Source organism: Motacilla alba, chromosome 5 (genome assembly GCF_015832195.1).
Source record: "Motacilla alba alba isolate MOTALB_02 chromosome 5, Motacilla_alba_V1.0_pri, whole genome shotgun sequence".
In the NCBI taxonomy this organism is placed as follows: Eukaryota; Metazoa; Chordata; class Aves; order Passeriformes; family Motacillidae; genus Motacilla; species Motacilla alba.
In genome coordinates, this window is record NC_052020.1 from 51,410,124 (window position 1) to 51,422,438 (window position 12,315).

The 12,315-nt window shown below is 37.3% G+C and overlaps 1 protein-coding gene across 11 annotated transcripts in view; it reads left to right on the top strand.

Moving 5' to 3' along the window:
- Positions 1-10,864, top strand: part of WDR20 (WD repeat domain 20) — a 65,604-nt gene extending 54,740 nt beyond the window's left edge. For 2 of the 11 annotated variants that reach the window (XM_038139422.1, XM_038139416.1), the window contains exon 4: positions 3,718-6,844. In XM_038139422.1, the coding sequence (XP_037995350.1) occupies positions 3,718-3,807 (90 nt within the window). In that variant the 3' untranslated portion in view covers positions 3,808-6,844. Of the gene's footprint in view, positions 1-541; positions 6,845-8,100; positions 8,470-9,871 lie in introns of those variants that run through there. The other 9 variants (XM_038139423.1, XM_038139420.1, XR_005257227.1 and 6 more) reach the window with 8 other exon arrangements.
- Positions 10,865-12,315: the final 1,451 nt, after the last annotated feature.

The following is a 12,315-nucleotide window of genomic DNA, read 5'->3' on the forward strand; positions in this document are numbered from 1 at the left end:
AAAACTCAATTATTTTTCTTAAAATCGTTTGTATAATGTAGGCTTTTTTGAGATCTTACAAATTTGTCACAACATAGGTATGCGTAAAAATCTGTGTCTGTTCTGCCTCTTAATGCATATTTAAAGGTTGAATCTAAAACTTAAAATTGAAAACCCCTTTATTGGAGAAGGGAGGAGGGTGTTATCTAAAAGTATTTTTTTTGCCTGAGAACTACAAATCCAGCATTAATTAAAAAAAAAACCAAAACAACACACTCCCTTAAAACACTAAACTTTAAAATGTTTGCTCAAAATGAAAGTATTAAAGCAATTGTACTTTTGTGACTCAGTGCACTTCACATCTTATTAATTACAGCAGTGCCTCAGATTGCTATTGTGAGCTACATTTTCTTTTTGTTCTAAAACTCCTTTGAATACAATTAAACACTACACTGTCACAGTTATTTTTCAGTGGCTGAGGTGGGTTTTGTTAGACTGAGTATAACTTAAATATTTTTGTGTATTGACTTTGATTTGGAATATGACATTTCAAATATTTCAGAGATAAAGTATGCAGTACCAAAAATCAGGATTTATGTATTGGCCAATATGGAAAACTTTAACTACAGGTAAGTAATTTTCATGCTGAAGTTATCACTTTCAAAATTAATATATTGCACACTGATGTAAATGCCATATTCTTTAGGATGTATTTACTTAGAAATTTACAAATTAATTTGTTTTTCTGATTTCACTTGCATTTCTAGTGAGCTCACTCTGCTGGTAAAAACTAAATTTTGGCGGCATGTTTACAGGGCTTTGTTAGGAAAATACTTGTGCCAGAAGGACATTATAAGCATCCTTTTTGTTTATAGGAAAGCACTTAATTTTATTTAATGAGAATTGTCAAAGTATAAAACACTCATGGTGATGTCTTTCTTACTGGGTTATATACCATCATTTCTGTTTCACCAGCTGTTTTATCCTAGGATGGCCCATTACTCTGGGGTTTAAAGTTGCTATTTCTAGTCTTCCTTTGACATATGGCTCCCCAAGTGATCTTAAAGCTCTGTCACTTTTTTGTCTGCCAACTCTATAGAGCAAAAGCCTCTGAATCTTGCTGCTGCTTCCATCATTGCCTCAGAAGGCCTTCATTAAATTGATGCCACTGCCAGCCTAAAGAAAGAATTGGATGGAAAAGCAAAGGAGGCTTGCAGTGTCTAATGTAATTTCCATTAAGCCAGTGCTACCTCTCCCTCTCATTTCCAACAGCCATCAGAACATGTGCTGGATAATTTGACAGTGTATGACAAATTCTGGTTATTTTTCTGGTTGGGCTTGTGCTGTCCTGAGTGGAAAATAAATCCAGAAGTGTCTCTTCAGCCATGATCCCTGTGATAGTTGATAGTCTGTACACTGCTGACATTGTCCTGACAGTTTGTTTATAAACTTTCCAAATTACTGCTTTGCTGTGTACAAAATCATACCTTGAGCTTCCTCATGGGACGTACCGTTCTTGCATTGCACTCCCAGAACTGCTCTGCCAACTCCCAGCCAGTGAAGTGAAGTGAATGGCAAAGTTCAATTAGAAACAATTTGGATGAGGCTCAGGGTTCATTAGTTTCAAATTTTTTTTCTTTTTTTTTTTTTTTTTTTTTTTTTGTGAGCTGGTTTCTGTGAAAGAAGGTTCAGGGCGGTCAGAAAAATAGGTTGCCTTAACAAGAATATGAGCTTTTCTCGACATGGTGACAATTAGCTGTTGTCTCTCACCCCTATCTTTCCCAGGCCCTGATGGGAAACCTAAATGGGATTACAGAACTGTTGGATTAATCTGGAAATATAGAAACAGAATTTGGAAGGAACAGAAGTAAACTTTATTGTGCTATCGTTACAGCTACGCCAAACTGAATTACAGGATCTGCAGAAGCAATTTAAAAACAAATGCAACCCACAAAACCCCAAAGTGGTACTTGGATATGCAAAATAAGTTTTCTCTGGACTCAGTGGTCAGAGTAACTACTTATGTGATTTCTGTGTTGGGCTTCAGAACTGACTGGTCACTGTCTGTACAGTGACTCCATTTTATGGGAGTGAAAGTTGCCCGTGAGTTCCCTGTGTCAGAAAGCTCAAGGTGAGATTGGCCACAAGCACCCCCAGGTGAAATGGCAGTGTATAACCTAGCAAGAGAAACATCCAACCTTTTTGTAAAACAAATGCACATGGAATTTATTTATTTGACTTATTGTACAGGAAAACTTAAGACTTAAATTATAACATCCTTGAATTTTCTAGTTAACTACAATTGTAGTACAGTATCATGTTTTAGTATGACTTCTGTTTTAGTGAAAGTACTTAAACATTCATGTACTATATTTGAGTGAGACGAGCAGCTATACATACTAATTCTTCCTCAGTGGAAAGGAGCATTTCATCATTACAATTGAAGTTCAATTGCTGGTATTTAAGTACTATCAAATAGATTTCTTTCAACGTGATACGGTATCTGTATAAACTTCAGGGATGATTATAGTTCAACTGAAACACAGCTATACAACTTCAGGTTACCATGCTAAAGTTTGAAGCTTTCTGTAATGTGCACAATAGCAAAGTTGCACATGGCATACCCACATTATCAGGGTGAATTAAACCTAGAGTACACTGGTGTGATATTTATAGCAAGGTATGTGTGTGTGCGTGTGTGAGGAGGTGTGACAAGTGGCTCCAGTAAAGCCAGGAGAGATCATAACCCTCTAAAGGCTTTATGATGAGGATGTCTGGATTAGGAAATAACATGACTTTTACTAAACACTTTCTAGAAAACCCATGTTCTGAATTATCACCTCTTAAAATATGAGTATGTACTTAGAACGACTGTATATGTCTGCCCCTTTAACAACATAAAACTACTAAATTAATATTTAAAATGCTGGCCTGCTTATGTTACAATAATAAAATTTGTGTCAGTTAATTTACTGTCAATTTACATGTAAAGATTAAACTATTTTTTCTGCATTTTATGATTCTGTATACTGGAGTTTGTTAAAGATTGACATGTTAGGTGATACTGTACAAAATTGTATTGACTACCTTTAGTGAAAATCAAAAGTAAAATTCATATGTATTTCCTTTTTACACTTCCATCTAATTTCTTGACAACTTGAATAAATTTCATAGAGCCTTTCTAACATGAACTATTGTTAATTTAACTGTTGCAATAATTAAGCTTTAAGAAGTATTGTTGGTATATTTATAATTTTAAGAAGATCATGTTTGTTTCATACTGCTTATTTTTAGCTGTTCTATTGTCACTGTTACAGCTGAAGAACTTTACTAAATACTTGACATTACAAAATAACTTGCTGGGGTTGTCCTCTGTATACTGATGTTAAATAAAAATGTGTGATTGAACTGTAAATGTAGATAACTTTCAATAGTCCTTTCCACATTTGAGTTTTTAATTTATCTTGCAGTGCTTAGGTGGTCTTATGCTCTCATACTGTGCTGAACAAATGGCCACAATGAAACTGTTAACTTGCCATGCTTTAAAGTAAGAAGTTGATCACATCTGTAACCTGCTCTGAGAAAATCTATTTGAGTTTCATGTCAAGACTATGCAGATGTTTTGATGTTTAAAGCTTGCTGATAAGGTCATGACTCAAGGTAGCTATTTTTTTTAGGACTAGAGTAACGTGAAACAGAATACTTACCAAACCACTTTTCAAACTTGTTTAAACTCAGATTCAGCAGAACACAGACATGGCTGTATCTAGATTCTCTCTGCACACCTGTCCGGTAGGAGCTGGGGCAGAGTGTCGTCATTCCTTCTAGGACTCTACAGGAGCTCTTTCCTCTGTGGACTCTGGTGCAGGGTATGTTCTTTATTCCAGCTTTAGATCTTGGTGTTTACCTAATGATTGCTGAATTTACAGCCCCGAGGATATGGCTCATATAGATGATTCAAGCATTTTGTGTCTAGAAAAAAATAGTCTAGAATGAAATTCATCTGAACTAAAATAAACTAGTCTAAAACTTTGACTGCAAAATTTCTTGGAGGAAGTTTAGGTGAAGACTTCAGATGTTGCCCTTCCTTTTGCGGGGTTAGGCACTGTCTCACCTTCGCAGTGGTGATTCTTTAACAAAAGCCAAACAAATGCTATTTACGGAAGTGTTTCAGAGGCATTTTTGAGGAATTTCGGTGTAAAAATGACTTTGGGTCCAGTCTGACAGGGAGGACTCGTTTGTCTCTTATGCAAAAATACTCTGTAGACTAAAGCTGAGGCAATCATCTTATGGAAATTTGAGAACTTTGTGGTACTTCACAGGTATTGATTGACGATTGTGATGATCTGTACCTAGAACATTGATGCATATTTAAGAACAGGGGCTAGTGAAAGAAAAAATGAAATCTGCTTGAACACTTCTGGAACATCCATTTATATCAAATGATGCAAGAACTGGTTGGTCAAACTAGTTTCTCAATAGTCAGTGTGAGCCTGAAACAAAACCTAGCTTCCACAGGTTTTGTGGGTAGAGAAGGTATTTGGCAAAATATGTCTTGAAACATGAAGGTGTCATTTTATTTGCCTTTAATAATGTTGCACAAACTTCTCAAGGAAATAACTTGTAAGTTCATGTTATTTTCTGGGTTTTGAAGCTGGATTTTAGGTAGGTGCTGCTCAACCTTATCAAACTCATTTGGCTCCATTCTTCTGCTAAGACCACAGTCACTTCACCGCTTACTCACATGGGGTTGCCTTAAGTCGTATGATTTTCCCTGAGGTTTTCCCTCGTTTATCTCAATTTCATTATTTTCTAAACTGAAAATTGTACACCTTACTGACTTTTGTAGTTTGAGGAAAGTAGAGAAACAACAGTTTATAAGCCTGAGCCCTTACTACGTGAAAGAAGCTTAAGGTCCTATTTTTTGAGCCCAGGTCAGGTTTCTGCTGGCAAAAGCCTTTTTTGCATTTTCAAGCACCCAAGTAGTTGCATCTTAGTTTTTTTTCCTCTTGGACCTGCATATCTTCCATTCACCTAGTGCCACTGGACAGATTTTTAGTTACTGATGGTTTTCTACCAGCCTTGAATTTGGTTTTTTTTGTTGTCAGTAACCTCTGTTAAGAGAAGAACTCCTTTATATACACAAAAGAGAAGTTGCAAGTGAAACCCTAAAGGTGCTAAGGTCTGGTGTCAAATGGTTTATGTATTTATACTTTTGTGTGATGTTATCAAAACAGAGAAGAAAAGGCAAATGGAATACAAAATTTAAAAGCCCATTTAGTTGAACATACAAACTGTGTAAAGACAGGCATCAGCTTTGCTGTATCCCCCTAAATCCCATACAAAATATTTCTCTGTAGCATGTTATGTGAATGAACAGCATGTGCTTTCCCGAGCATTTTTACTGAATTATTTTTATTATTCCAATAGATATTAATATGTGATTTGGTGAGTGTATGCAGTTCAGAAACTTTTGCTGTTAAATACTTATTCTTTGGATAAAGAACTTGAAGATTTTGTTCATGCAAGTCTTAAAACCAGTTCAGCTAATTTAACTACAGAATTTTAAACAAATGTGAGAAATCTCACTTTGGTTTTGGTGTATTATTGCTCAAAAACTGTAATGGACCATGGGCTCTTTTCTCAAGCAAAGCTTCAGTCCAGATTACATTGTATCTCTAATTACATCAGAATCCTAATTACTCCAGGAGTATCACAGTTCTGGACAAGAATAAACCACTCCTGGAGTATTTTTCAAATAATAATTTCCCATTATTTTACATACTGGCAATAGTAGAAATGGTTTAACAAACCAGTACCATTCTTGTATGGACATTTGTTAATTCAGCCATATTTTAATTGGTTTAATTGCATTAGTGAAGTGTACTATGAGACTTCTTTTTTTACATTGGATTGCTTGTTATATTGGACCCTTTCCTTTATTTTTTTCTACCTTTCAATTTCAAACCAGAAAGTAGAAAGATGAGCAGAGTTTGACGTCCAGCATGTTCTGAGTTCCAGTGGAGCTGTTTCCCTGAAGCAGACGTGCACTTTCTGGATCCTGCTTGCATGTCCAAACTTGCCGTTTATTATCTAGATTAGTGAAACTGTGTATGATTGCACCTTTGGCTCCAATTAAACAGCTTCTAATTTAAATTAAGAAAGTATTAACTCAGTGGCTGCTGTTGACTATTTTCCTATTTAATATTGCAATAGCTTCCTGTTTTGTTTTGTTTTTTTTTTTTTTTTTAATACAGCAATTACATGCTGATCTTTCACAGAATTAGTTTCTCTTATGAAACATTACGTTTCATGTCTTTGGAGAAAAGCCCCAGACTTTTGTCTGGATTGTATGTGGAATTTTTAAAAATATACCCACCTTTCTCCTCACAGTCCCATAAATGGGGAGGAGGGTTTGTGTTCGTGCTGCTGCAGCGAACAGACCCCAGCAAATGAGTGCCATGAACCTCGGGTGCAGATGACCTTCCTGACTATTTGTTATGGCTTTTCATTCCTACCCATGCCAGCGTATTTTTACCAGGTGTGCAAAGTCGCGTGTGTTTCAGGAAGTCAGAGAATGCATGGATAAACAGGATAGCCCTAGCAGCTAGAGCTGAAGCAGCCTGTGTTCAATACTCACAGCGCTAACTGACTTAGGAAAAATGACCCCGTCCTCTGAAAGCTGCATTGCTCAGCTGTGGAGTGTCCCATTAAGATGACAGCAGCTACCTCTCTGAGGTTGGGATGAATATTGTTTTACTAAATTCCTGTCTTGGATCTTGTAATTCTTCCATTTCCCACGCCTGCTAGACTCATACGCTGACAAAATACTACTGCTAATAAAACACTACATTTATTTACACAACTTTGAGCAGTGTCTTAATTTGTTCCTGCTGCTTGCTCAGTGGGATCTGTTTGTCCTTAAGCCTGAAGCTGCTGCACCACGTGGCAGAGCTGCAGCTGTGGCTCTGCTCGTCCATGTTTCCTGTCACAGCTGTTAAACAGGCTGACTTGGCTGTTGCTCTAATAAGTTGCTGCAGCTTTTGTTTCATCTTTTCCCACCTGATAGACTGGGTGCTTCCATCACAGAAAACACTGCACTCTTATGGCTTTCTTCTTTCTTTACAGGCAGGAGCTTTTTGTATTTTTTCATTACCTTACCCATGGTATTCTTCCAGAGAATGTAACTGCCACTGTTCCAATCCCATACCCTTTGCATCACAGATGAGATTTACTGTGAACTTTTGTATCAAAGCAGTAACTTTGAGCCCTCACTCGCTTTTCTTAGGTCAATCTCCCGTGTTACACCGAACACAACCTGGTGAATAGCCTTGCTTGGAAGGCTCTGATACAATGGCAAAATGCTGTAGAATTTTTGTTTTGATTAAAACCCACTGAGAACTCACCATCTTTGGTGAAACTTAATGTGCCTAAAAATCAAATTCATACTCTTTGCTTTTCTTGTATGAACATTTAAGATGTCTTCTGAAATCAAGTACTTGGAAGAACTCACAGACTTTTTGGTCTCTCTCCTGGGAGTGAATTTCTGAATGGCATCATAGCCTAATCCAAATTTTAAGGCAGTACTTGCATACATTTGTTCCATCTGCAGAAGCTCAAGGATATTGGTCTTGAGGTTATTTCCACTTCAGTGTTCCTCTGGCTTGCCTGCTCAGAGCTGCAGAATTAATTCAGAGCAAGGACTGAAATACAAGGAATTCCTAGGACTCGCTGAAAGCCATCTGCACTGAGTTGCTGCTCCTCATCCAGGACTGACTCCTTGTTCCTAGTCTTGGAACTTGCATTCTCGAGTGGCTGGTACTTCACAGGGAATAAGGCACCACAATGAATTTCAGTATGTGCTGCCACTTTCTAGAGGAATCCTAGGAAAATAACTTCATTTTGTTTCCCAAGAATTGGTTGTGTTACAATGTAAATCCAATGCTAGAATAGGCCTTATTTCTCCTGTATAGGGTGGTTATGAGCCTGTTGAAAAAGACTTGACTTTATGCCATCCCTAGAGCTTCCTGTGTGCTTATAAAGCACATATTTGCATGTGAACAGCTTGGATTGCTGATTTAATTAAGACTGAAAATAATACCTTTGGACATCTTTTTCCAGGGTACTTCAGAGTTGCTTAGTGGATGTAATCTTCTGACAAGAAAGACCTTCCAGTTGCTGCTGGATTTAATAGACTTGTGAAGAATGCTTCAGTAATGAACTAGTGAATTCTGATTCAACCTTGTCACTTTCCAACAAAACTTCCCTGGTAAAAATTTCAGAAGTGCTTCAGTGGCTTGTTTGCTCTAAAGTTCTGCCTTCTTTCACCATCTAGTCCATAAGTAATAACTAGGAAACTTTTTGTTCTCATGAAATGTGCAGGATCTTTGCACATCCTGAATGTCAGGTTTAAAGAACAACTCACTTCAGTCTACCTCAACAGTGTTTGAATCAGATATTCCCTGCATAAACAAATACAAATAAAGGTGTTCAGGTGAGGTCTGTGGAAGGCACCAAGTTAAGTTCCATGTGCTTTGTTATATATAAATGTCATATGGACCATATGCAAATACAGTCTGCCATAAATCCTGCAAACTACTCAGGTTCATGACATGTCTGAAATGATCAGATGTTTTTTTAAAAAGAAGGGCTTTGGTTTTAACAGAAATTTGATTACTTGAATCCAGTCAGTCTGGCCCTCTTTCCCCTCTTTCCACCTCTTCTGAGGTCAGGGTTTATTTCCATCATCATGACCTCTCAGTTCTTGGATCCAAGTTTGAAAGAGCTCCTGTAGATTCTGAAGAAGTGACATAATTCTGTCTTCTGTCTGTATGCTAATTGCTGCCTAATCTTGTCTAGTTTGATGGATCTGAGTCCCAGGATCTTAATTTTGAGGTAAGAATGTAAGCTGGGTGCTGCTTAGAGGAGTTGCTGAAAGTGCATTTATCATACCTACAAGGTGAGGAGTTGCATGGGGATACTTGCTGGTGTGCTTCCAGCTGCCAGTGTGCTTCCAGCTGCCAGCGTGCTCCTTGGACTGCTGGCACTCGGGAAAACTAACTGATGACCTTATAAGGCTAAATTGTATTTTGACAATAAGCTTTTCCTAAATAAGCATGATAAAGTTACTTTTATGTGAATTATTAAAAAGTGGCTATGCATAAATCTGAAATGGAGTCTGTCTGTTGGTACCCACAGGTTTAATCTTGTAGGTGTAGTTGCTTTGATCCAGAGCAGCAGCCTCTGTGTGGTGAGGGGCGCCGCGCAGTCGTGGGGCTGTGTGTGAAAGAAGTCTCTTGATCTGAATGGCAGGGTAGTTAGAAGATCTGGTACCAAGTTTTCCTGAGTGTGAAGTTAAATTGTAATAGGAAATCTCTACTGAGCTCTTGTCAGGGTTTCATTCTGTTTTAAAATTAACAAAAGAAATATTTGGTTAGATGACCTATTTTTCTATTCAAACCTTGTAATACTCAATCACATGTAAGAGATGGAGTGTTTCCCTGTATCAGGTCAGGTGTCAAATATATTGATATTGGAATAGGTTTTATTGACACCACCCCAGTAAAATGCTGGTCACTTATTTGGTGTATGATTTTTGAAGTTTCACAGTTCTCTATGACTCCAAGTGCAAGGTAGATTAAACCAAATGCTGGGATCAGATCCATTCCATGTCATAAATGCACACATTTCTCCTGTCTGAGAGCTCTTTGTGCGCTGCTTGGCTGAGATCGTGGTGGCTTAGAGCCTTTGTAGGAGAGAAGGTGCTGATGTCTGAAGTAATAAGCAAGTGTTGGTAAAAATCAACTGTACTCATTGTAGGTTCAGGTTAAGAACTTTATAAAATTCATGTCAGGTTCTCTTGCTGGATTAATGTAAACTGCTTTGTTTGCAGGGTTTATTGTCATCCCAAAACCAGGCCAATTCTCCAAGTGGAACTGTAGTATAGCCATCACACTACTGCTAGCAAATCTCTGAACGCAGGACAAGAAGTAATGACAGTGGAACCAGGAGCTGTTCTTCAGGCAAAGAGCATCACAAATTATAATGTGGCAGAGTGTAAACATGGAATTATGTGAATCCCATAGTGACTTGCAAAGGACAAATGTAAGGAGTTCTCACTACAGCTGATCCTGCTAGGCTGCTCACCCAAGGAAGAGTTTGCATTGGAGAAAAAGCAAAAAGCTTCCTTTAGTATTGCAGGAAATAGTAACATTTTTGTTTTCTTTATACTTTTCAAGTCCAGTGTAATTTAATCTCTCTATAAATATATAAATAAAAGATATAAATATATAAATATATATATATAGTGTAAAATAAGATATGTTTCTTAAATTCAAGTAAGTTCAATGGTTAAACTAGTACTTCACCATTGTTTATTTTGCACTGATTTTTTTAACCAGAGATGGCTAGAAGACAGCCTGGAATGCACTCATGGAAAATGAAAGTCATTACTTTCTGGCTTCAAAATGTTTTTCAGGAAGATGGATGCTGCAATCATAGATTTTTTTAAAACAAAATTGTTTTGCACTTAAATAGTTTAATGCTTATAGAGAATTACTTTAAAATTGGTGTCCAGACACCAGAAAAACTATGTTGTGGAGAAAAGATCCTTTGTATCTATTAAACATTTATTTTAATATTGTTGTTTCCAACTGCAATCGGCTCTGTATTATATGTATAAATAATGTAATTCAGTGATGGGGGATGGGAGTAATGGATCATTACACTAGAAATTCTCATTCATTTAAGAAAGTGATATTTCTAATTCAGAAAATACATATTAAACTATCTTGAATATGCATTTTTGTTTACTTTCTGTTCAAATCCAATCACTTTTGATGTAACCAATTCTTTGCTGAATTAAATGTTTGGTACAGAAATACTACCTAAACTTTGTAGAACAAATTCCTTTCAAAAATATCTTACCTAGAACATTGCTACATGTTTAATAGAATTGAATTTCAGTTAGGGAAGTGAAATACAATTGTTCTGTTCTTGTTCTTACTGGCTTATTTCCAAACACATCCTGCAATTTAAATACATCATACAGCAGCGATTTCACAGACAGGCAACTTCACGGGGTAAGGATTTTGTTATCGTGAAGTCTCGTACATTTGGAGTTGGGAAGTGGAAGATCCCACAGCAGTAGCTGTACACACCCTCTGTCTTGTCAGTCAGAAACTGGGTTAACATATTGGAGTAGCATTTCCGAGACTCATTTGTCTTACATCAGGCATCTCATTTATAATTCAATGGGCTTAAACTGATAAGTGTGATGGGGGTAGACATATCCATGGATTTGCAGAGGTTAGTCTAAACACTTGTCATTTTTAATCAGTCAACACACCACTTAACTTGTTTCCAGTAGTTCTCGCAAACACCAACCCTCCACGTCCAGCCCCAGACTGACAGAGAACAGAAGTATCCATCATATGCTTCCCTTTTTCTTTTGCAGCACTGTTCACAACTGGGATTTGCAGAATCCTGCAGGCAGAGTAGAACAGAGGCTGCTTGCCCAGAACCATGAACTTGCCTGAGGGTGCACATACTGTATCCGTGGGCACAAGCTAATGCCCTTCCTGCTCTCCAACGATAAAGCTGGGTAGAATTTTTTTAATTACAAGTAAACTTAAGACATTTTCTGGCACGAGAAGTGATTTGTTTTCAGGAAATGAATGAACATTTGGGAAGGAAACTACAGTAGGTTGTAACTGAGTCTCATCCTTGCAATGCAGCCAGCATGTAGAGAACTGCCAGATCTGTTTATAAGCTGGGAATTAGTTCCCTACTTTACTGAAGATGTAGCTGTGCTTTACAATTCTTATCTGTCTTCTTCTACAATACGAGGAATGGGGAAAATACTGAAACTGAGCAGGATTATTTTTCAGAAGTTTTGTTTTATTAACATAGTGGGTTTAACTGTTAAAATACAGATAAACCTCATCACTGAGAACTAGTGTAGTTATCTCCCCGTAGGCTTCTTCTAGATAAATGCTTCGTATGGTCTCATATGGTGTCAAAATGAAATAGTTGAAAAAATAGGCAGTAACTTTAAAAGACTTTTTTCCTTCAGCTGGAAAAATACAAAACCAGTAGGGAAAGAATTGAATACCCAACATCAGGGGAACAACAGCAGCTACTCACATCCGTGTTGGCAGGGTATGTCCCTGCCACAAACCGTAGTCCAGCAGCACACAAGGAATGTGTGTGGGTTTTCTTTTTTCAGCCTCTTCTTTACTATTAGGGCAATCATCTAGAAGTTTGAATTGCCCATACCATACTCTATTCCATATGGAAGAAAATTATTTTATTAAGGAACAGGATACTAATAACTTA